Below are 25,490 nucleotides of genomic sequence, written 5' to 3'. Positions count from 1 at the left end.
GCGTGGCTTGCAAGGCGGAAGCGGAATCAGGGGGGAGAACAGAAACCCTCCTCCCTCCAGTCGCTGGATCTCCGGTTCCCGCCGCTAGTTCCACTTCGCCCGGCGGGAATCGGCGCTGGGTCCTTCGGGAGAGGCGTCTGGGTCCCGCTCGGGGCAGGTCGGGCTGCTCTCCCTCCGGCCTCCCCTCCTCCCAAGAGATCTCCTGCCGGCCAGGAGGAAGGGAGCTGCGGATCCCGCTCTTCGACTTGCCGGCTCTTCCTCGGGGAGATCCGCCTCTGGCTTTGCCTGCAGGGAGCGGCTCCCTCCCTTCCCTCCTGTGGGGCAAAGGGGGTTCGGTCCCCGGGCTGGATCTGCCCACTCCTAGCCCTGCCAAGGCTCCCTCGGGGGCTCGGGTGGATCCGAGAAGGACCTTTGGCGAGGTTGCTTTCAGGTGGTCTCTCTGTGGTCCGTCGGAGCACGCATATCTCGGAAGGGCAGTTGCAAAAATGGAGTAAAGTAAACGGAGCTTTATTGAGATTTGTAGGGTGGTATTAACACAAACTGACCTCATTGCAATGAGAAGGGGAGTGTTTGGGGGAAAGAAAAGGTTTAAATTAGTTGAGCTCTTGCTTTAATCTACAAGAGATTCTCTTGGAGCTCAAAAGAAAAAGGCTAAAAATGAAACCGTTTTATGCTAACGTTTACTTTGCCTCTGCTTTAAAAAGCTGAGTATACTTTCTAAACTTTATATTTTCCTTGTTTTGCCCAGGGGCTGTGACGTGGCAGTGCCTCCTTGGTTGGATGTTCTCGAAACCATAAATGTTAAGGAAGTTTTAATGGGTGATCTTGTGAGTAGCTGCTAGAACCAGCTGGTGGCCAGAAGGTTGCCTTACATAATTGTAAGTATTTTCCAAAATGCCTGTCCAAGGTAGCCTTGGGTTCAGAAAGAGCAGCCCTTTTCACTCAGGCTCTTCCCCATCTGATCTCTCACCTTCCCCTTTGAGTTTTCCTACTCACAACTTTGATCCATGTTGGACTTGATCTTGCCGGATTCTTCCATTTTGGCTTATTGGGATGTTCTTGAATCACGATTCCATCTCCATTATTTGCATTGTAACTTCTCCTATCTCTCCCAGGTCATTTATAAGTTATTCTTAGCATCTGAACCTTTTTCATTTGTCTTTGCAGGAGGTAAAGGACAAGAGTTGTTCTTGGATTGGGACCCACCAACCTTTGGCTGGGACAGCAATTCTAGAGAATTTGGAAATCGTGGCTTGGTTGGAGAAGCAGCTTTGTGCACCAAGGGCCACTCGGTCAGGCAACGTTTAACTCAGTGGTCGCCCACCGGCGGGCCGCAAGAAAATCTTGGTGGGCCGCAGGGGAATGTACCCCCCCAAAGCAATTAATCCAGGCTGCGTGGGAACACAAGTCTGCACCGCCCACCCGCTGGCCCCCATCCTTCGGCCAAGCGCAAACCTTACCTTGAATCGAGCCATGTGAGCTGGAATTGGAAGGTAAGGTAAGACCAATGGCGGGGGAGGGAAATCCAGCCCAGGGTAGCTTGCTGACATTGGTGGGAAAGTCGGTCCCGTATTCCAGAGCTGCAGTAGTCCCAAGACTGGCCTGTGCACCGGCTTGCCGTGGATGAGCTGCCCCGGGATAACCAAAGGGAGACTCTTGTGACTACTGCAGCTCTGGAATATGAGACTGGCCCGTGGTGGGGTTGGAAATCTCTGCTTTAGCGCTTTGACTCCCAGGGGCAGGAGATCAGCCAGACTATCTGCAAAATCATCTCTCTCTCTCGAGGAGCGCTCACAGAAGCAGTGTGGGAAACTTCAGCTGGGCTGAGAGACAAGAGTGATTCTGGCTGCTTCTCTCTGTGAGTGCTCAGGGAGAGAGAGAGAGAGACGATTTTGCAGGTAGCTTGGCTGAACTCCTGCCCCTGGGAGTCAAAGCGCAGAAGTGTGAGTGGCGTGGGAAACTTTGGCCGGGCTCTCACTCTTAGAGTGACTCCGGTCGCTTTTCTCCACTAAGAGGCAGCCAAGATAGCTGCAAACTGTTGAGCGCTTCTCAAGAGAGATGATTTTGAAGATAGCTTGGCCAAACTCCTGTGCAAAGGGGAGCACAACGTTGTTGCCCCTTGCTAACACGGGGGATGAGGGTGGCTTGTCCCCAAAGCGCCAGCATTGCTCCAGCAGCACAGCCCCGAGGACGCTACCTTTGCTTGCACCCGTCACCAAAGCACAGCAGCCAGAGAAGCACTTCATTCAGAAGTTGCCATGTGTTTTTTTTTCCTTCCCGTGGAGGAATCAAGAGTTTTACGTATTTGTGGTGTGGGTCCCTGTCATAAAATCAGAGCCTTTTGGCAAGGCTTCTTGTATTTTATCTTACTGGCCCATTGCAGGCTGATAAATATATTAGTTGGGATAGAGAGGTTGTTGAGAGAAAGATAAATTGTAATATGATGGCAAAATCGTTCCATTTTATTATACTGATTGGAGAATGGCTTTTGATAATCAAGAAAAAACAGTAAACGTTTTCCCCCCCTCCTAATCAAGGTGACAGTATTTAATACCTGATTCAATAAGCAGTAGAAATTCAACAATACAGAATGAACTATTTTATGTGGCACCTCACTATTAATACTTAGAGAGAGACAATTTTGCCTGTTAGTGGAGAAAAGCAGCCGGAGTCACGCTCATCTCTTGAGAGCCCGGCCAAAGTTTCCTGCACCACCGTCAGTAAAAATTCAAATTAGTGGTCCACAGGATTTAAAATTATGAGTTTGGTGGTCCCTGAGGTCCAAAAGATTGGCGACCCCTGGTTTAACTGGTCAGCGGTGATGGTGTTGGCTCAGAGAGGAACCAGTAACCCAGAGACCCCTTAACTATAAATGCAAAGGTGAGTAAATAAATGTTGGTTTGGGGAATAAGCTTTTTTAATCTTTGTCAAAATGGCAATGCTGCCAAGGTGCTGGGTGAAGGCGTAATTCCTTTAATCAGTATTTCTTGAAGAAATCACTCTTGGTGGAGTTGGACACTCCCTGGGCAGAAGGCCACTGAGTAGGGAGTCCCATCGGCTGGGTGGAGGCTGCAAGAGGCTCCTGGGGACTCGCCTGGAGGTGGGGCTGTTGCTGTCCAGCCTTCATCCTGTCCCTCCAGGGGGAAATGTTCTCTCAGCCCAAACTGGGTCTTGCTTCAGGGATACATTATGCGTGCAAACTTTTCTTGTTTGTGCCTTGTTCCATAACGCACTTGGGCTTACAGTTTAGTAAGCTGAAGCACTTAGGCCTTCTACCTAAAGCTTAAACCTTAATTGAAATTCTCTGGATCCTTTATTGGGGATTTGGGGTGAATTTACCCCAGCATTAAACCATGTCACGGGTCAGCTTTTTAAAAATTATTTCAGGGCTGCTTAGGATGACAAATAGGGTCTTTCATTTCACTTTGAGGAAGCTCTCTCTAGCTTTATTTGCCTTGATCAGCCATGGTCCTTTTATGAGTAACTTGGCTGTTGCACCTGGAGAAGGATGAAATGCTAAACCAGAGCCACTTTCCCATCCTCCTTTCCTGTCTGATCTTCTAGGGTTGAATCTCTTTTTGGAAGAAGTGATTGAACTCCTCCTCCTAATACACAAACACACGCACAGCTTTTTGGTTAGGCCTGGCTGTGCGCAGGGCATCAGAGAAGCAGCCTTGGGGGTCCCAGGGAATCCGCCGGCAAACAAATTTAAACAAATAAACAGCACGAAGGAGGGGTCTTCTCTACAGGAAGAAACTGATTTGTGAAACGGATCCATGCAGGGAGAGCCAGTGTGTCATGAGGAAGCCAGGATCAATTGGTTATAATGGGATGGAACTGGAATAAGTGGAAAAATCAGAAAAAAGCAAAAGGGGAAAAGAAATGGGGTTGCTTACGCTAACCTCAACTCTCTTTCCACCTCTTTTGCTTCTGCAATGCCTTTGTCTTTTGTGTTGCCTGTAGGTAGACCTTGACTTACGACTACAATTGGGATTGGAATCTTGCTTGTTTAGCACAGTGGTCGTTGTGTAAGATCTCACATGATGGCTTTGGCCGTTAGGGTAATTCTGCACTTACTGCTGTGGTTAAAGGATTTCACTGGTCTTTAAGTGGATGAAGTCCCAGATAAGAAGCACTGCTTTGTCTGGGGGGTGGGGGTAGGTAAGACCATCCGAGTCCCAGCACAGTCCATGTTTGACTTGAGGGGGTCCTAGAGAAGCTTAGAGGTGCTTTGGGACACGTTACTTAGAGACAGAGACAGTACAGAACACGTGGCTTGGAGAATGCCATAAGACTGCAAAGGCCTCCAGTCTGGGGATTAAGGCCACATTTTGGGGTGGCACCAGTAACAGTGGGCTGAAGTCCAGTCCTGGGGTCAGTGGCAGATGGATGAAGGACCCAGGCCTCCACTTAAGAGGCCATCCTGGCATTTCTGCCTCATTGAACGACTGCAGCTCTCTTAATTCATGTGTGGGTTGTGCTGTATCTCCAGGGTCTCCCTTATCTCCTTCAGGTACCTGTGAGTTCTTCCCTGGGCCTTCCTTCTTTTAACAACACCCAAAAACAATTAACAACTACAACAACAGAAGATTTTGCATCCAAGACATGTGGGGGCTCCATCAATGGAGTTTTTGTCTAGCTAGTTTAGTCCCTGGGCAGGGGGGTAGACTGGAAGACCTTTCATGGTCCCTTCCAAGTCTCAGATTTTGTTATTCCCTTCTCAAAAGGAAATAATATTCTCCATTTCTTTTTTTTTTCCTAACAGAAATAAAATATTGTGATCCAACCTTTACCTGCAAGTCGACTACGACAAACAGTAGAAAAGCAGCGCAAGGCAGCCGCCGCCAACAAGTATGGAGCATGAGAAACCCTTGGCTCTCCCATCAGATACAAGCAACGCTCCAGAAAACCACCAAACAACCCATATATGCTCAGAGTGTGGGAAAACCATTGCTTGTTGGTCCCTCCTTTTGACCCACAGGAAGATCCATTTTCAAAGCGGATCCAGTCAATGTTTGGAGGGCATCCTAAAACCTTATAAATGTGAGGAATGTGACTTACGTTTTGAAAGAAAGTTAGAACTTCTGAGACATCAGAAAATCCACACTGGAGAGAAACCTTATCAATGTCTGGAATGTGGGAAATGTTTCTGCCTAAAAGCCAATCTCAAAAACCACCAGACGATTCACACAGGGGAGGAACCTTACAAGTGTTGGGAATGTGGAAAGAGCTTTTCTCAGAACTCAAATCTTTGGCGCCATGAGAATATTCATGCAGGAATAAAACCTTACAAATGCTTTGTGTGTGGAAAATGTTTCGCCCGGAGTTCAGCTCTTCGAAGTCATTGGAAAACACACAGAGGGGAGAAAAATGTAAAGTGCCTCAAATGTGGGAGATACTTTTCCAGTAAATCAACCCTGGTGCGACATCAAAAAATTCACACTGGAGACAGACCCTTTGAATGCCCAGAATGTGGGAGAAGATTTATGTATTCTTTTGAACTTTGGAGACATCAGAATGGTCACAAAGGGGAGGAACCCTAGAAGTGTGGGAAGGGAGTGTGGGAAAGGTTTTCTTACACGAAAAGACATGCGGAATCATGAGAGAATCCACACAGGGTTGTGTCCACACAACTGTTTGGAGTGTGGGAAATGCTTTTTCTGAAAAACACACCCTTGGAATGCATGAGAGGGTCCATTCAGGCATGAAACCATACAATTGCATAGAACGTGGGAAATCTTTTGCTTATAAGGAAACATCAGCAAATTCACTCCCGGGAAAAGCCATATCAATGCATTGAGCGTGGACAATTTTTTTGTACCACATCAAGCCTTAGAAATCATATAAAAATTCACACCGGGGAAAAAAGTTATAAATGTTTAGAGTGTAGGAAAGCATTTGCGCGACCATCTTACCTTACAAGTCACAGCCAAATCCATTCTTTCAAAGCATCAGCGAATGCACACTGCAGAAAAAAACATATAAATGATCAGATTGTGGGAAATGTTTTGCCCAACCTTCATCACAACTGTTTGTTGCAAATCACAACTAAAATGCATTAGAAAGTCCATAGAAGAGATACATCTCTAGGTCTGAACAATGCAGAGCCATACTTTCCTTTGTTTAGAGGTCACCTTGCCAGGTACTTCACATTGTGACAGAAGGGACCTGGGTTACCAACTCTGAACTGGGATAGGAAATCCTTTAGGGTTGTCAAGTAAAACTTTTAAGGTTTCAGTGAAGTTTTGTTTCCATGTGAACTGTACGAAAGTCCATAATCTTCTGGCCTGGGATTTTTTTTTTTAAAAAAAGTGTTTTTAGCCTATTGTCCAGCCTTAATAAAAGAAATTACACTATCCTACCACATTTTAATTTCTCCAGAGTGCACATTTCTTACATTGTTCACCCCAGTGATTAAAAAAGGTAAATGAAGGCTTCGCTTGCTTCCTTGGCTGAAAGATAATAATAGTTTAAAGTTGCTGCCTGACAGAAATTTTGGGCTTAATTGTGGCCCTGTACTTGCTTTGTAAACTAAATGGGATTAAATGTGTCAGGGAATTTTTCTATGGAGATTCTCAGTCATCCAGGTCATGGTTATCCCAAAGGTACTTTTTTCAAGGAGCACCTGGACTTTGTGGCATTTCTTTGAAGATGTTTTGGTTATCATCCAAGAAACAAACACCTTCAAAGCAAAACCACAAAGTCCAGTTGTCTCTTTGAAAAAAAGCACTTTGTTTCAGGGAATTGCACACCTGGTGACCAAATGGAATCAGAGACACTGACAAACTAGTTTTTTAAAATAAGTAAATACATTTACAGTAGACAAGAGAAGGAAACGGGATCCTACCAGGTGAATCAGCAGTGCAGGAACACCATGAGGTAAATCAGAGCACACAGGGCAAAAAGGCGGGAAACAAGGAACCTCCCTCTTTGCTCAAGGCAACCAATCACAGCTTAGATTGCCTCATGCAGGGCCAGCCCTCTTCAATCAATCACCTGTAACTGTTGTTTCCCCAACCTCCCATTTCAGTTATAAATTTAAATGTCTTGACAAAATGTAGATTGGCGGTGGGGTGTTAACGGAAATATTTTACTCACCTATTTGTTACATTATTGTATTTTATTCCAATCACATTTTACATTATTTTTATCGGATTTTAATTTAGGTTTGGAAGTCTGCACTTTGATATGTCCTATGGGAAACGGAAATATTGTGCAGTTACGCTTGCTTTGTATTCAAAGTAGGATGACACTTTCAGGAGAGGAACAAGAAGGGATTCCAGAAGGAATGTGAGATTCTGGCTCAGTTCGTTGGAGAAGAGAGGAAGGACATGTTGACCAGAGAGACAAAACTTGGAAATTGTTTTCTTCAATGTGACAGTGCTCTCTAGATGTTTGGGGAGGGGACAAGGTCGCTTTCAGCATGAACTGGAAGGGACCTTGGAGGTCTTCTAGTCCAGCCCACTCCTCAAGCAGCAGAACCTATAGTATTTTAGATAGTCTCCTCTTAAAAACCTCCAGTGACGAAGCACCCACAACTTCTAAAAGCAAGATATTCCACTGGCTCATTGTCCTCACTGTTAGGAAGTTTCTCCTTAATTCCAAGTTGCTTTTTTCGTTGATTAGTTTCCAACCATTGTTTCTTGTCCTGCCCACTGGTGCATTGGAGAATAATTTGACCCCCCCCCCTTCTTTGTGGCAGCCTCTTAAATACTGGAATACTTGCTATCATGTCACCCCTAATCCTTTTTTTCTTTAGACTAACCAAACCGAAATCCTGCAGCCGTTCTTCACACGTCTTAGTCTCCAGGGCTGGACACCGGCGCCCATTGGAGAAACAGAGCCGGTTTCGCGGCACGTGCTCCTGACTGAGGGGGAGATGTGGGGGGACGGGGAAGAGCTGAAGCTGCAACAGGAAGGGCGTGGCTTGCAAGGCGGAAGCGGAATCAGGGGGAGAACAGAAACCCTCCTCCCTCCCGTCGCTGGATCTCCGGTTCCCGCCGCTAGTTCCACTTCGCCCGGCGGGAATCGGCGCTGGGTCCTTCGGGAGAGGCGTCTGGGTCCCGCTCGGGGCAGGTCGGGCTGCTCTCCCTCCGGCCTCCCCTCCTCCCAAGAGATCTCCTGCCGGCCAGGAGGAAGGGAGCTGCGGACCCCGCTCTTGGACTTGCCGGCTCTTCCTCGGGGAGATCCGGCTCTGGCTTTGCCTGCAGGGAGCGGCTCCCTCCCTTCCCTCCTGTGGGGCAAAGGGGGTTCGGTCCCCGGGCTGGATCTGCCCCCTCCTAGCCCTGCCAAGGCTCCCTCGGGGGCTCGTGGATCCGAGAAGGACCTTTGGCGAGGTTGCTTTCAAAAGGTCTCTCTGTGGTCCGTCGGAGCACGCATATCTCGGAAGGGCAGTTGCAAAAATGGAGTAAAGTAAACGGAGCTTTATTGAGATTTGTAGGGTGGTATTAACACAAACTGACCTCATTGCAATGAGAAGGGGAGGGTTTGTGGGAAAGAAAAGGTTTAAATTAGTTGAGCTCTTGCTTTAATCTACAAGAGATTCTCTTGGAGCTCAAAAGAAAAAGGCTAAAAATGAAACCGTTTTATGCTAACGTTTACTTTGCCTCTGCTTTAAAAAGCTGAGTATACTTTCTAAACTTTATATTTTCCTTGTTTTGCCCAGGGGCTGTGACGTGGCAGTGCCTCCTTGGTTGGATGTTCTCGAAACCATAAATGTTAAGGAAGTTTTAATGGGTGATCTTGTGAGTAGCTGCTAGAACCAGCTGGTGGCCAGAAGGTTGCCTTACATAATTGTAAGTATTTTCCAAAATGCTTGTTCAAGGTAGCCTTGGGTTCAGAAAGAGCAGCCCTTTTCACTCAGGCTCTTCCCCATCTGATCTCTCACCTTCCCCTTTGAGTTTTCCTACTCACAACTTTGGTCCCTGTTGGACTTGATCTTGCCGGATTCTTCCATTTTGCCTTATCGGGATATTCTTGAATCACGATTCCATCTCCATTATTTCCATTGTAACTTCTTTCTCCCAGATCAATTATAAGTTATTCTTGGCATCTGAACCTTTTTCATTTGTCTTTGCAGGAGGTAAAGGACAAGAGTTGTTCTTGGATGGACGTACCAACCTTTGGCTGGGACAGCAATTCTAGAGAATTTGGAAATCGTGGCTTGGTTGGAGAAGCAGCTTTGTGCACCAAGGGCCACTCGGTCAGGCAACGTTTAACTGGTCAGCGGTGAAGGTGTTGGCTCAGAGGGGAACCAGTAACCCAGAGACCCCTTAACTATAAATGCAAAGGTGAGTAAATAAATGTTGGTTTGGGGAATAAGCTTTTTTAATCTTTGTCAAAATGGCAATGCTGCCAAGGTGCTGGGTGAAGGCGTAATTCCTTTAATCAGTATTTCTTGAAGAAATCACTCTTGGTGGAGTTGGACACTCCCTGGGCAGAAGGCCACTGAGTAGGGGAGTCCCATCGGCTGGGTGGAGGCTGCAAGAGGCTCCCTGGGGACTTGCCTGGAGGTGGGGCTGTGCTGTCCAGCCTTCATCCTGTCCCTCCAGGGGGAAATGTTCTCTCAGCCCAAACTGGGTCTTGCTTCAGGGATACATTATGTGTGCAAACTTTTCTTGTTTGTGCCTTGTTCCATAATGCACTTGCGGTTACAGTTTAGTAAGCTGAAGCGCTTAGGTCTTCTACCTAAAGCTTAAACCTTAATTGAAATTCTCTGGATCCTTTATTGGGGATTAGGGGTGAATTTACCCCAGCATTAAACCATGTCATGGGTCAGCTTTTTAAAAATTATTTCAGGGCTGCTTAGGATGACAAATAGGGTCTTTCATTTCACTTTGAGGAAGCTCTCTCTAGCTTTATTTGCCTTGATCAGCCATGGTCCTTTTATGAGTAACTTGGCTGTTGCACCTGGAGAAGGATGAAATGCTAAACCAGAGCCACTTTCCCATCCTCCTTTCCTGTCTGATCTTCTAGGGTTGAATCTCTTTTTGGAAGAAGTGATTGAACTTCTCCTTCTAATACACAAACACACGCACAGCCTTTTGGTTAGGCCTGGCTGTGCGCAGGGCATCAGAGAAGCAGCCTCCGGGGTCCCAGGGAATCCGCCGGCAAACAAATTTAAACAACAAATAAACAGCACGAAGGAGGGGTCTTCTCTACAGGAAGAGACTGATTTGTGAAACGGATCCATGCAGGGAGAGCCAGTGTGTCATGAGGAAGCCAGGATCAATTGGTTATAATGGGATGGAACTGGAATAAGTGGAAAAATCAGAAAAAAGCAAAAGGGGAAAAGAAATGGGGTTGCTTACACTAACCTCAACTCTCTTTCCACCTCTTTTGCTTCTGCAATGCCTTTGTCTTTTGTGTTGCCTGTAGGTAGACCTTGACTTACGACTACAATTGGGATTGGAATCTCGCTTGTTTAGCACAGTGGTCATTGTGTAAGATATCACATGATGGCTTTGCTCAGTTAGGGTAATTCTGCACTTACTGCTGGGGTTAAAGGATTTCACTGGTCTTTAAGTGGATGAAGTCCCAGATAAGAAGCACTGCTTTGTCTGGCGGGTGGGGGTAGGGGAGACCATTGGAGTTCTAGCACAATTCTTTTTTCTTTTTGTATAATTTTTTTTCTTATTTACAAACACATTGTAAAAATTGTTTGTAAAACAGTATAGTACCAGGGTGTCTTACATTTTTAAACAAATATGACAATATTGTTCATATACAGTTGATAATCTTATAAAGTTTCATATTAATACACATAGATTCTTTGATTATGCACCATTTCAGTATTCTATTTTTATGTCAATCTCCATATTCCAGATATTTCTCTTTCTACAGGTAGAATATTAATCATATTTGTAGTGTTTAACGGATTGATGTGATTCCAATAATTCACCAATTTATATTGAATTATAATCTTTCTGTATTTATCCCCTTTCTAATTTTTAATTTTGGCACTATTATACCACTATTTTAAAAATATCTCCTTTCAAATCACATTTTACAACTTAATGACAAAAAATAATTATATTTACATTTGAGAAATTATATAATTCTAATAATACAGTTGCCTTGTCAAGTTATAGTCTTTCATTATTCCCTTCTTCAGTGTTTTAATGTTATTTTTATATCAATCAAATTCTACCTATCATTCCTTTTCTCATTGAAATTCTATAGTCCCTTGTTAATTCCCGTTAGAATGTAAAAGTATCTATTCCATTAATCTCCCTTTCTCTAAAATTATCAATCTTAATTATTCAATATTACCATATGTTATTTTTGTGTAAATCTCTATATTCTTAACATCATTCCTTTTACTATTGATACTATATTAATAGTCATATTTGCAGTGTTTAACAAGTTATATAATTCTAATAACCATTCATAAATTCATATTGAATTATATGTTCCCATTATTTATTCCCCTTTAGTTTTTAATTTGCCACATATTTAAGGAAAAGTCCCCTTCTAGTCTCATTTTGAATGAAATAATATTCAGTTTACATTTAACAAATTGTACAATTCTAATAGTATAATTACTTCTATCTTATAAAATAAGATTTCACTATTTTTATGTCAATCAGATTCCACATATTTCTTTTTCTACCATGGAATGGTAATATTCATGTTTATTACATTTAATGATTGTATATCTTTACTAATATTATACACACATTTATGTGGAATCCTAATCTTTTTCTTCCCTTTAGCCATCATCTCTTACTCACATTAGAGCTTTGATCAATCGTTTCTTAGCTTGTCTCCCATATTCCTCTCTTAAATTTTCGTCTCTTATCATTTTTTGACAATTCCTCTTAATCATTCCTCCCTTCTCTACTAAGTTCAATTGTTTCATTTTCAAGTTATCTACTCTTATCCCTTTCCTTCTCCCCAAAAAATCACCCTGAAATTCCAATTCCTCTTTGACTTCCCTTAAAGCACTCTCGCCTGGGTTTAGTACTTCAATCGTTTTTATTTTTATTTTCTTTTTGTCATTTCTTTTTATTTGTTGTTCCATCTGTTCTGTTTTTCTGTTACTCTTCCAATTGGCTCCTCCCTTTCCTGGATCTCCTGTTTTCTTTCTGTCATTTGCGTCTCCATTTCCAGGCCTAGTTCCGTGCTCTGTATTTTATTCAAAATGTCCTCAAATCTCTTTGTCATGGTGTCTTTAATGTCCTGAAATTCCAATGCAAATTCCTTACAAATTCCACCCTTATTTTTATTTACTTCTGTCCAATTGTCCAACAGTCCTTTATTCATACCAAAGTCACTTTTCAGATTAAAAATCCAATGTCCAGGAATCTTTATAACCCAAAATTAATCGGTCTATTCTTTTAAATAGTTCGAGGGTGAATCCTCCACCAGTTAAATCTTGTAGCTTTCCGGGCTCTTATAATAAAAGTCTCTTATTTCTTGCTTTGATTTTCCTTAAATCAGGTCTTATCAAAACTTTGGGAATCCGTAGTATCTTCTTTTAATAGTAAGTGACATTCTTGAATCAGTTTTCACTTTTCTCTTTTTTTTCCCCTTTCTCATCAAACTTTACTGATATTTATATTTACTGATATATATATATATATATTATAATGATATATATATTAGCATTTTAAAAATGCCTATTCAAAACCAATGTCTGTCCAATCAAAAATTCCAGTTTTCTGTATTTTTAACAAATTTACTATTTTCTTCTTTTATTTTACTTTGCTTCTTTCATCTGTTTTTAATATTAAGAATTCTACTCCAGTGTTAGTTCACTACCAATTTTAAAATCATTATGACTCCTCTTTTCTGAGTATTCTTACCAGGGTTGCACTTAAAAGTTCAAAAGTATTCTCTCACCCAGTTTGCACACATTCACCGTCTCTTCGCTCCTGTATGATCTTGGGTATTCAAACAGCCTCCAGCTTCATGGCAACCATTTTGGTTGCCACTGCACTCCATCTTCAGATAAGGGGGTTTTCCATGTCAGATTGGAGAGATGAAGCTCTCCTCGACCTGCCAGGCGGTCACCCTTTATTTCACCACCCCTCCAGGGTGGCTATGGCTCCAATTGGAGCCCTCTTAAAAGGGCGAGCTCGGATCGGGACTGTGAAGCTCACAGTCCTCGCTTCTGATGGTGCCAGAACCTCCGTCCCAGCACAATTCAGGTTTGACTTGAGGGGTCCTAGAGAAGCTTAGAGCAGTTTTGGAGCACATTGCTTAGAAACAGTAAGGAACATGGGGCTTGGAGAATGGTGCAAGGCTGCAAAGACCTCCTGTCTGGGGATTAAGGCCACATTTTGGGGTGGCACCAGTAACAGTGGGCTGAAGTCCAGTCCTGGGGTCAGTGGCAGATGGATGAAGGACCCAGGCCTCCATTTAAGGGGCCATCCTGGCATTTCTGCCTCATTGAACGACTGCAGCTCTCTTAATTCATATGTGGCTTGTGCTGTATCTCCAGGGTCTCCCTTATCCCCTTCAGGTACCTGTGAGTTCTTCCCTGGGTCTTCCTTCTTTTAACAACACCCAAAAACACTTAACAACTACAACAACAGAAGATTTTGCATCCAAGATATGTGGGGGCTCCATCAATGGAGATTTTGTCTAGTTATTGCAGACCCTGGGCAGAGAGGTAGACTGGAAGACCTTTCATAGTCCCTTCCAAGTCTCAGATTTTGTTATTCCCTTCTCAAAAGGAAATAATATTCTCCATTTCTTTTTTTTTCCTAACAGAAATAAAATATTGTGATCCAACCTTTACCTGCAAGTCGACTACGACAAACAGTAGAAAAGCAGCGCAAGGCAGCCGCCGCCAACAAGTATGGAGCATGAGAAACCCTTGGCTCTCCCATCAGATACAAGTAACGCTCCAGAAAACCACCAAACAATCCATATATGCTCAGAGTGTGGGAAAACCTTTGCTTGTTGGTCCCTCCTTTTGACCCACAGGAAGATCCACTTTCAAAGTGGATCCAGTCAAGGTTTGGAGGCCGGACTAAAACCTTATAAATGCGAGGAATGTGACTTATGTTTTGAACGAAAACTAGAACTTCTTAAACATCAGAAAATCCACACTGGAGAGAAACCTTATCAATGTCTGGAATGTGGGAAAGTTTTCCGTGCAAAATCTACTCTGACAGAGCACAAGAGAATCCACACAGGGGAGAAACCTTACAAGTGTTGGGAATGTGGGAAGAGCTTTTCTCAGAACTCAACTCTTTGGCAACATAACAAGATTCATTCAGGAATAAAATCTTACAAATGCTTGGAATGTGGGAAGTGTTTCACCCTGAGAACATATCTTCAGAGTCATGCAAAAACGCACAGAGGGGAGAAAAAGAAAAAAACTTACAAATGCTTTGTGTGTGGAAATTGTTTCACCCAGAGTTCAGCTCTTCAGAGTCATTGGAAAACACACAGAGGGGAGAAAAATGTAAAGTGCCTCGAATGTGGGGGATACTTTTCCAGTAAATCAACCCTGGTGCGACATCAGAAAATTCACACTGGAGACAGACCCTTTGAATGCCCAGAATGTGGGAGAAGATTTATGTATTCTTTTGAACTTCGGAGACATCAGAAAGGTCACAAAGGGGAGGAACCCTATAAATGTGTGGAGTGTGGGAAAGGTTTTCTTACACGAAAAGACATGCGGAATCATGAGAGAATCCACACAGGGGAAAAGCCGTACAACTGTTTGGAGTGTGGGAAATGCTTTTCCCGAAAACATACCCTTGGAATGCATGAGAGGGTCCATTCAGGCATTAAGCCATACAATTGCATAGAATGTGGGAAATCTTTTGCTTATAAGGAAGTACTCTGGAGACATCAGCAAATTCACTCCCGGGAAAAGCCATATCAATGCATCGAGTGTGGACAATTTTTTCGTACCACATCAAACCTTAGAAATCATATAAAAATTCACACCGGGGAAAAAAGTTATAAATGTTTAGAGTGTGGGAAAGCATTTGCGCGACCATCTTACCTTACTAGTCACAGCCGAATCCATTCAGGAGAGAAGCCCTTTAAATGCTCAGAGTGTGATAAATGTTTTTCTCAGAAAGATACTCTTTCGAAGCATCAGCGAATGCACACTGCAGAAAAAACATAAATGATCAGATTGTGGGAAATGTTTTGCCCAACCTTCATCCCTTCGCATGCACAATCGATATCACACTGGAGAGTAGTCTCACAACTGTTTGTTGCAAATCACAACTAAAATGCATCAGAAAGTCCATAGCAGAGATAAATCTCTTCAGCTGTGAACAATGCAGGGCCATACTTCTTTTGTTTAGAGGTCACCTTGCCAGGTACTTCACATTGTGACAGAAGGGACCTGGGTTACCAGTTCTGAAGTGGGATAGGAAATCCTTTAGGGTTGTCAAGTAAAACTTTTAAGGTTTCAGTGAAGTTTTGTTTCCATGTGAACTGTATGAAAGTCCATAATCTTCTGGCCTGGGATTTTTAAAAAAATGTTTTTAGCCTATTGTCCAGCCTTAATAAAAGAAATTACACTATCCTACCACATTTTAATTTCTCCAGAGTGCACATTTCTTACATTGTTTACCCCAGTGGTTAAAAAAGCTAAATGAAGGCCTGGCTTGCTTTCTTGGCTAAAAGATGATAATAGTTTAAAGTTGCTGCCTGACTATTCTTAGTCATCCATGTCATGGTTATCCCAAAGGTACTTTTTCAAGGGGCACCTGGACTTTGTGGCATTTTTTTGAAGATGTTTTGGTTATCATCCAAGAAACAAACATCTTCAAAGAAAAACCACAAAGTCCAGTTGTTCCCTGGCACCTTTGTGTCAGGGAATTGCACACCTGGTGACCAAATGGAATCAGATACTGACAAAAACTTTTTTAAAAAAATAAGTAAATATATTTACAGTAAACAAGAGAAGGAAACTGGATCCTACCAGGTGAATCAGCAGTGCAGGAACACCATGAGGTAAATCAAAGCACACAGGGCAAAAAGGCGGGAAACAAGGAACCTCCCTCTTTTTGCTCAAGGCAACCAATCACAGCTTAGATTGCCTCATGCAGGGCCAGCCCTCTTCAATCAATCACCTGTAACTGTTTCCCCAACCTCCCATTTCAGTTATAAATTTAAATGTCTTGACAAAATGTAGATTGGCGGTGGGGTGTTAACGGAAATATTTTACTCACCTATTTGTTATATTATTGTATTTTATTCCAATCACATTTTACATTATTTTTATCAGATTTTAATAATTTAGGTTTGGAAATCTGCACTTTGATATGGCCTATGGGCTAATCTATAAAGTAAACCTTGACAAAACGCCCAGGGAAGTTGAAACGGAAATATTGTGCAGTTACACTTGCTTTGTATGTGAAGAGGGATGACAAGCTTTGCCCAGAGGCTTTTTCTGAGAGAGGAACAAGAAGGGATTCCGGAAGGAATGTGAGATTCTGGCTCAGTTCGTTGGAGAAGAGAGGAAGGACATGTTGACCAGAGAGACAAAACTTGGAAATTATGTTTTCTTCAATGTGACAGTGCTCTCTAGATGTTTGGGGAGGGGACAAGGTCGCTTTCAGCATGAACTGGAAGGGATCTTGGAGGTCTTCTAGTCCAGCCCCCTCCTCAAGCAGCAGAACCTATAGTATATTAGATAGTCTCCTCTTAAAAACCTCCAGTGACGAAGCACCCACAACTTCTAAAAGCAAGATATTCCACTGGCTAATTGTCCTCACTGTTAGGACAATTTTCTCCTTAATTCCAGGTTGTTTTTTCTTTAATTTCCAACCATTGTTTCTTATCCTGCCCTCTGGTGCTTTGGAGAATAATTTGACACCCTCTTGTGTCTTAGTCTTCAGGCCTTTGATCATCTCAGTTGCCCTTCTCTGAACTTTTTCCAAAGTCTCAACATCTTTTTTGTAATATGGTGGCCAAAATCAGTTGCAGCATTCCAGGTGTGGTCTTATTGGGGTTTTATAAAGTGGTAGTAATACTTCATGTGACCTTGATTGTTTGTACAAACCAGGATTGTATTAGCTTTTTGGGCAGCAGCTACACACTGCTGGGTCATATTCAAGTGATCGTCCACGAGGACACAGAGTTACTGTTTTTGAGCCAGGTCTCACCTAATCTGTACTTACAGCCCGTTGGTTTTTCCTGCCTAAATATAAAACTTTGCTTTTCTCCACATTAAAGTTTATTTTGTTGGATAGAGCCCATTGTTCGGGTTTGTCAAGCTCTTTTCGGTTCTTGTGCTTGCCTTCTGGGGTGTCGGCAATTCCTACCAGCTTAGCGTCGTCTGCAAATTCGATGAGTTCCCCTTCTGTTCTCTCCTAAAAACTTGCCCAGCTGCCCTTCCAGGATCTTTGGATCCACCAGAAGGGATCCGCCCGGGGCTTCTTCCCGATCCCTCGCACAACCGCGACTGCACGGAGGACTCATCCCCGCTTCTCCTTCCACCTCCCATCCCAGCCGCGAAGGGGAGCCCAGACCGGCCGGGGCGGCGCCCGCCTTCCCGGGGGAGTGGCTCTCCCTGGGGCTCCTCCGCCTCCCCTCCCGGCCATCCGCTTCTCCAGCTTCGGCAAATGCCACCACCCTCGCCGCTCCCTCCGCGACTCTCGAGCGTCGGGATGCTGGAGCAGGTGGCAGCCCCCCGCCGGGCACAACAGGGCGCTCTTCGCATGGGCAGAGGCACCCCGGACTCCGATGCCCGGCTGAGGAACAGAGGAGGGTTCAGAGCACGTGGAGATTCTGGCTGGGCGGGCAGACGGGGGTGGGGCTGCCAAGGGGCGTGGCTGCAATTCGAGGGCGGAGCCCGAGCCCTCGAGGGCGGAGCCCCTCCCCCTCGCTCGATCTCCGCGTGTTTCAGCTTCGCCCGGCGAGGACCGGCTTTGGATCGCTCGGGTGAATCTTTCTGGGTCCCGCTCGAGACAGGTGGGGCTACTCTCCCTCCGGCATCCAGGCCGCCTTTCCTGCCAAGAGAGATGTACCCCTTTCAGAAGGTCTCTCGGAGATCCGTCGGAGCAAGAGTTTTGTGACCATCCGTATCCCGCAAGGGCAGGTGAACAAAATATGGAGCCAACGGAGTTTTAAAACAGGTATTGAGATTTGTATTGTGTTTTTTATTTTTTTAACACAGATTGACCTCATTGCAACGGAGAGGGTTTGAGGGGAAAGAAAAGGCTTAAATTAACTGAACTGTGTTCATGTTTTCTTAACCCCAAGAGCTCCTCCTTTCTTTGAGCTCAATGAAAAAGGCTAAAAATAAGATATATGGAAACGTTTACTTTGCTGCTGCTTTCAAAAGCTGGTAGAATTTCTAAACTTTATATTTTCCTTGTTTTGGCCCAAAGAGGCTGTGATGGGGCAGCCCTTCCTTCTTGATAGATGTTTGAGAAACCACAAATTCTAAGGAAAAAATTGAGGCAGGTCTTGTGAGCAGCTCCTAGAAGCTGGTGGCCAGGCGGTTGCCTTGCATGGTTTTAAAGTGCCTGTCCAAAGTAGCATTGGATCCCATGGAGCCTGGCATCTTGCTGGCCTTGCAGCCTCCCAAAAGAGCAGTCCTTTTCACTCATGCTCTGCCCCACCTGATCTCTCTCCCCTCTTCCTTTGAGTTTTCCTACTCACAGCTATGCTTTGGTCCCTTTTGGACTTCAATCTTGCTGGTTTCTTTCAAGATCTCCTTGAATTTCTGATCCTATCTCCATTATTTGTATCATAAACAATTAATTCCAATTTCTCCTCTCTCTTCTGGGTCATTGACAGACATGCGTTCAATATCACTGTTGGCATCTGAGCCTTTTTCATTTCTCTTTGCCGGAGACCAGTGAGGCTGTGGCCGTGAACTCCAGAGAGGAGAAAGGAGCGTTCTTCAGTCAGGATCCCTCAACCTTTGGCCAGGACTCCGTTCCAGATAACTTGGAAATTGTGACTTGGTTGGAGAAGCAGTTTCCTGCACAAAGGACCGATCGATTAAGGAGAAATCAAACCGGTCAGACATGGGGGTCATTCTTATCCTTGACTCAGAGGAGGGAACAAGTGATCCACCGATCTCTTAACTTTAAAGGTGAGTAAACAAATCTTGGTTAAATCCTTGGGTTGGAGAATAAAGATTTGGTTTTTTTTATCTTTATTTGACAAAATAGCAATGCTATGTGAAATTGGGTTTTGCTGCCAAGGTGCTGAGAGATGGCGTAACTTGTTCAATGGGCATATGATGAAGCCTGGGCCTATCTCCACTTAAACATCCCACAAAATCAATTCACAACTGCAACAACAGAAGAGTTTGCCTACCAGATTTTTTTTTTTTTGATTCTCTGCATTTATGAAAGTGAAATACCCTTCTCTGCTTCTTTTTCCTTTTAACAGTGGGTAAGAGATTGTGACCAAAGATTTACTGGGAGGACAACTATCAATAGATAGTAGAAACTCAGCACAAAGCAGCAGCTGCCAGAAAGCATGGAGCCTGGGAAACTCTTGTATCCCCCGTCAGATACAAGCAGCAGTCCGAAAAACCATCAAAGTACGCATGAATGCTCAGAGTGTGGGAAATCCTTTACTCACAGGTCCCTCCTTTTGATCCACAGGAAGGTCCATGGGGGAGGTGGATCCAGCCAAGGTTTGGAGGGTGAGAAATCCTTCCCTGGGAAAGAGACCAAAGATCTCAAAAGCTCCCCCAGGCTAAAACCCTATAAATGCGAGGAATGTGACACATGCTTTAGTAAAAAGTCAATCCTTCTTACACATCAGAAAATCCACACTGGAGAAAAACCTTATCAATGTCTGGAATGTGGGACATTTTTCCGTGAGAAAGCCACTCTCAGAAAACACGAGAGGATTCACACAATGGACAAACCTTACAAGTGTTGGGAATGTGGGAAGAGCTTTTCTCAGAAGTCAAGTCTTTGGCGCCATGAGAAGATTCATGAAGGAATAAAGTCTCACAAATGCTTTGACTGTGGAAAATGTTTCACCCGGAGTTCATCGCTTCAGAGCCATTGGAAAATACACACAGGGGAGAAAAACGAAAAGTGCCTCGAATGTGGGAAATGTTTTATCGAGAAATCAAACCTGGTGCGACATAAGAGACTCCACACCGGAGAGAGACCCTATGAATGCCCAGAATGTGAGAGAAGATTTGCGGATTCTTCTGAACTTCAGACACACCAGAAGAGGCACAAAGGGGAGAAACCCTATGAATGTGGGGAGTGTGGGAAACGTTTTTTTACACAAAAAGAGCTGCAGATTCATCAGAGAAGCCACACAGGGGAGAAGCCATTCAAGTGTGGGGAGTGTGGGAAATGCTTTTCCCAAAAACACCACCATAGAAGGCATCAGAGGGTCCATACAGGAGAGAAGCCATACAGATGCGAAGAATGTGGAAAATATTTTCCTTATAAGGAAAATCTTTTGACACATCATAGAACCCACACAGGGGAGAAGCCATACCAATGCAATGAATGTGGAAGCTTTTATATTTCCATATCAGCCCTTAGAAGTCATGTGAAAATTCACACAGGGGAAAAAAAGTACAAATGTTTAGACTGCGGGAGAGCGTTTGCTCATTCATCTTCCCTTAGAGTTCACAGCCGAATCCATACAGGAGAGAAGCCCTATAAATGCCCAGAGTGTGCTAAATGTTTTTCACGGAAAGATTCTCTTGTGATGCATCAACGAATCCACACTAGGGAAAAAAATGTCTGGAATGTGGAAAATGTTTTGCCCATCCTCCAACCCTTCGGATGCACACGCGAAATCATGCAGGAGAGTGGCCTCACAAATGTGCAGAGTTTGACAAACCTTTTCATTGTAAATGAAAACTAAAAATGCACCAGAAAGACTATAGCAGAGAGAAATCTTTTCAGTTGTGAACAATGCAGGAAACATTGTTTTCAAAAGTCACACCTTGCTGTTCATCAGGAACTTCACACAATGACAGAAGGGAAATCATACAATTGTTTGATGTTGGGAGTGTGGGGGTGTTTTGCTCACAAAGCTGGATGAGTCACTTACAAGCTTACATAAAATACTTATGAGTGTTTGGCGAGTATATATGTTTTGCAGAGCACAGGTAGTCTTCGAGTTATGTCCATAACTGGGAATGGATTTCCAGTCATAAATCAAGGTACCCAGGTGTTTTTGTTAATTCTTACTAGAGCTTTGTTGATCAATGAGGTGAACTGAAGGTTCAGAGAGGAGAAAAATGGGGTGAGGCTTGAAGGAAGATGCATCTTGTTGTTTATTTAGAGATAAATATTATAGAGGATTATATTTTTTATTGATTTTTTTTAAAGTTTTATTGATTTTAACAACAAACAAAAACACATAAAACATAAAACTTAAAAACATCCTCCTCCTTCATAGATTTACAAACAGTGTATCTGTTGGTTTACCACTTTTTTTTGTGCACCCATTTCCTAGTCGCCATTATAGTTAAATTACATAATAACATATCAATCAATTATATAACATATCATTACTAAACAATCATTTGACTATAATTTTCATATTTTAACGAGATAACTATAATTTACTTAATTTATTTTACAACAAATCATAAAATCATACCAAGTCTATCTTAATAAAATTTTATAAAAATAGTATCAAAGAAAAAAGAAAAAAAAGGAAGTATATATTCATTATATCCTAAGTTTCTAAATATTCTATTATATTTTATTATCTAACCATTGATAAAAAAGGTCCCAAACTTCATAAAATTGTTTATCTTCTTGTTCTCTAATTTCAAATGTCAATCTACTCATTTCAGCACATTCCAATATTTTCTTAATAGTTTCTTCTTCTGATGGAATTTTCTCACTCTTCCAATTTTTAGCAAATACAGTCCTAGCCGCTGTTAATACATTTACAATCAAATACTTCAAATTTTTATTATATGTATCAGGTAAAATTCCCAATAAAAAAATCTCTGGTTTCAAATCTATATGTTTCTTTGTCATTTTTTCCAACCATATGAAATTTTAGTCCAATATTTTCTAGCGTCCTCACAAGTCCACCACATATGGTAATATGAGCCAAGTATCTGATGACATTTCCAGCACTTTTCAGATTTATTCTTGAACATTCTTGCTATTCTTGTCGGGGGGAAATGCCACCTGGAAAACATCTTATACAAGTTTTATTTATAAGCTGTTGACATTGTCATTTTATAATTTTGAGACCACATTTTTTGCCATTTCTCTAAATCAATCCCATATCCAAAATTCTCCCCCCAAGCAATCATTGTTTCTTTAACTTGTTCCTCCTCTAGTTTAATTTCCAGCAAATAACTATATAATTTTTTAATCACTTTTTCATCAGTACCTGTCAAAATCCTAAGTCAGTCAATTTATCATAAAATCCCTCCGTTTTAGAATCTTTAAGATACCTTGAGTGTATTTGCGCATATGAAAACCAATTCATCCTTATACCTTGTTCTTCTAGCTTTTGCATCGTTTTAAGTTCACTCTTTTCATCCAATATTTCCCCATATCTAACTGTTCCTTCTTATATATTATAGGATAAGAAAAAGCTTCAATAGTTGATAACCAGACTGGGATTTTCAAAAAACATTGTCTCTTAATTTTCTCCCAATTCAATCATAAAGACTCCCGTATATAATGCCTTCTAAAATAGCCCTGCGATTTAGTTCCCTTATACCACAGAAAAGCATGCCATCCCAGTAATAAATCATGTCCTTCTAATGTCAACAATCTAGTCTTTCTTAATGTTATCCATTCTTTAGCCCACATTAAATTTGCAGCTTGGTAGTACAACTCCCAATTAGGAAGGCCAAATCCTCCTCTAGTTCTAGCATCTTGTAGAAGTTTTAATTTTATTCTCGCTTTCTTACCTTGCCATATATACTTCACAATTTTATTTAGTTCTTCAAAATAATCTTTGCCAAGCCCCATTGGTATTGTTTGGAACAAATATAAAATTCTGGGTAAAATATTCATCTTGATTGTTGAAATTCTACCTATCAATGACAATTGTAGGTTTTCCCATTTCTTCAGGTCAGATGCTATCTGTTGTTTAAGTTTAATATAGTTATTCTCTTTCAATGTGATACATCTTGACGTCAAATGTATCCCCAAATATTTAACCTTGTTCGTAACTTGAATTTTCAATAAGTCTGCCAGTTCATCTCTTTGTTTTAGTAGTATATTCTTTGTCAGAATCTTTGTTTTATCTTTATTTATTTTCAAACCAGCCATCTCACCATACGTCTCTATCTTTTCCAGTAGTTTTAAAGCTATCTCTAGAGGATCTTCCAGAATGAAAACCAAATCATCCGCAAAAGCTTGCAGTTTAAATTCCTCTTTCTTGACCTTCATTCCTTTTATATTTTGATCCTCTCTAATATTTCTATTCAACTCTTCCAAAGTCCAGTACAAATAGCAAAGGTGATAATGGGCATCCTTGTCTTGTGCCTTTTCTTATATTAATAGAGTCTGTAAATTCTCCCTCTATCATTACTTTTGCCGTTTGCTTATCGTATATGGCTTCTATTGCTTGAATAAATTTTCTAGCGAAGCCCATCTGTTCCAATAATAGTAGCATAAATCTCCAGTTCACATTATCAAATGCCTTTTGGGCATCTAGAAATATCAAAGCCATTTGTTTTTCAGGATGCGCCTCATAATATTCCAAAGTGTCCAGAATTACCCTCATGTTGTCTTTAATTTGTCTCTTTGGCAGGAATCCATTCTGATCAGGATGAATAAAATTATTTAAGTATCTTTTGAGCCTTTCTGCCAAGAGAGAAAACTCTTCAGTTATGAACAATGTTGGGAACACTTGTTTTTTTAAGTCACACCTTAATGTTTATCAGGAACTTCACACAATGACAGAAGGGAAATCATACAGTTGTTTGGTGTGTGGAAAATATTTTTCCTAGTCAAGCAACCTCAAATTCCATCAGAGAATATACAATGAGGCAAAAGGGCATAAGTGTTGGGACTATCAGTATGTTTTGTTCACAAAGCCAGAATAGTAACTTACTAGGGTGATTACACAACACAGTTAGAAGCCTGTGTGGACTAGATATGTTTTGAAGAGTACCAGAAGTGCTTGACTTATGACTGTCGCAGCGAGCGACCGGTCAGTTGCTCCGTCTGCGTTCTTTCGCTGCCTATGGAGTTCCCCGCAGGGAAGAAGTTTAGAGGGACCCTCGCAAGGGTGAATACCAATAACAGACACCAGACATCCGATTGTTTTCATAGGAGGGAGCACTTCACACCCGAGGCAGATGGATTGACCCAGGCAGCAGCAGCCGCAGCAGGAGGAGGGGGAGGAGGAGAAGGAGGGGGACCTGGAGAAGGAGCTGAAAAGCTTCGGGTGCTCTGTACAAACCTCATTTATTAACCTCTTTCAAGCGGGTGGGGGAGCACACAGGGGGTAGCAGAGTTTTACCTTATATGGAAGAACTCATAAACAAAGAACAAAGAACAAGGCATATGATAGTTTGCAAGTTTTGCTTATCATCCTGGGATGGAAAGTAACAACAGTCAGTGTTTCGTGATCATATTGAAACATTTTGTGGTTGGCTAAAACAAGGTCATTAGATACGTGCAAACATCCCTATATCCGTGTTTGACAATGTCTGCTTAATGGTGGAATAGCCACAATTCCTCCTTTTTTATTATTTTTGTGATGCCGTCTCCAGGTAAAGTCCTTTTCCTCTGAAATGGATTCACAGGGTGGCAACAAACCCTTCGGTTTGTTGAGACCCTGCTGTACCAATTCGTACGAGGAGGAACACTCACCTTCTGACTCTTCATCACTCATAGCCAATAGGGCTCCTTTGGGAGCATAGGAGGCATTTGTATCTATTTCATTCTCTGACTCTTTGTCAGAAGACCAGTTCAGCAGAGGCTGTTTAACAGAATCCTTGGATACAATAACAGATGTGAGAAAACTGACCGTTTTTTGAGTATTACTGATTTCACTATCAAGTGCTTTTAAGCGACCCTTTAAGAATTTTAGCAATCGTCCCATAACACATGGACCTATTAAACAGGCAAGTGGGTACTCCTTTTATAGGCTACATGCATATGTCATAGCAGGACAAAGAAGCTTTCTACATAATTATGCTAATGCAAACCTATGCCATAGCTGATATCTTATGCTCCTACTTCTCAGCTCCTCCCAGTTACTCTTATCTCCATAACTTTCGTTTCTCCCATATTACTCTCATTTCTCCGCTTCTCCAGCTAGTACTTTTTTCACACAACACCTTATCACATGGCTACATTCCATTGTCCATCCATCACTTATCGTACCAGTCAGTAACAGTACATTGCAACAAGCCTTTTTAAAGGTAATGCATTTCCTCTGTTTTTATTTTATTGGGAAAGTGAGATTAACACTACCTAATGATAATTCTTGCTCGCCCCCTCCTCCTCCGAGTCTGGGGCTTGCAGGTGCATTAGGATGCATGTCTTACCAACACTTTTGATGATTTCATCGTTGTCTGAGTCCGAGGAGAATGATAACAAAGGTTGCTTTTATTTACCTGTTTCTGAGTTTGTGAC

At 42.4% G+C, this 25,490-nt stretch overlaps 2 protein-coding genes and 1 long non-coding RNA gene across 8 annotated transcripts; all 3 read left to right on the top strand.

Annotated features, from left to right (window-relative positions):
* Positions 1-5,297, top strand: LOC113454093 (uncharacterized). The gene is made up of 4 exons (XR_015742480.1): positions 1-157; positions 749-878; positions 1,168-1,493; positions 4,766-5,297. It is a non-coding gene; the product is annotated as an uncharacterized LOC113454093 (long non-coding RNA).
* Positions 5,298-7,927: 2,630 nt separating this feature from the next.
* Positions 7,928-15,507, top strand: LOC113454067 (uncharacterized). 6 transcript variants are annotated; one of them, XM_087928345.1, is made up of 4 exons: positions 7,928-8,076; positions 8,666-8,795; positions 9,080-9,290; positions 13,717-15,507. In XM_087928345.1, exon 4 carries the CDS (start codon positions 13,805-13,807, stop codon positions 15,089-15,091), a length of 1,287 nt encoding a protein of 428 aa, XP_087784471.1. In that variant the 5' UTR covers positions 7,928-8,076; positions 8,666-8,795; positions 9,080-9,290; positions 13,717-13,804; the 3' UTR covers positions 15,092-15,507. The 6 variants fall into 6 exon arrangements, with proteins under 6 accessions (XP_087784471.1, XP_087784473.1, XP_087784472.1 ...); XM_087928347.1 differs by lacking the exon at positions 9,080-9,290 and having other exon boundaries at positions 7,934-8,350; XM_087928346.1 differs by lacking the exon at positions 9,080-9,290 and having other exon boundaries at positions 7,962-8,407.
* Positions 15,508-17,799: 2,292 nt separating this feature from the next.
* Positions 17,800-21,228, top strand: LOC113454270 (uncharacterized). Its single transcript, XM_087928325.1, is given in 3 exon segments — positions 17,800-19,024; positions 19,327-20,643; positions 20,646-21,228. Coding segments are annotated over 2 exon segments (1,356 nt in total). The 5' UTR covers positions 17,800-19,024; positions 19,327-19,416; the 3' UTR covers positions 20,775-21,228.
* The last annotated feature ends 4,262 nt before the right edge of the window (positions 21,229-25,490 follow it).

This window comes from Pseudonaja textilis, chromosome 2 (genome assembly GCF_049901715.1).
Source record: "Pseudonaja textilis isolate UNSWEBS1 chromosome 2, rPseTex1.2, whole genome shotgun sequence".
Classification (NCBI taxonomy): Eukaryota; Metazoa; Chordata; class Lepidosauria; order Squamata; family Elapidae; genus Pseudonaja; species Pseudonaja textilis.
This window is presented reverse-complemented; position numbering and strand designations above follow the sequence as displayed.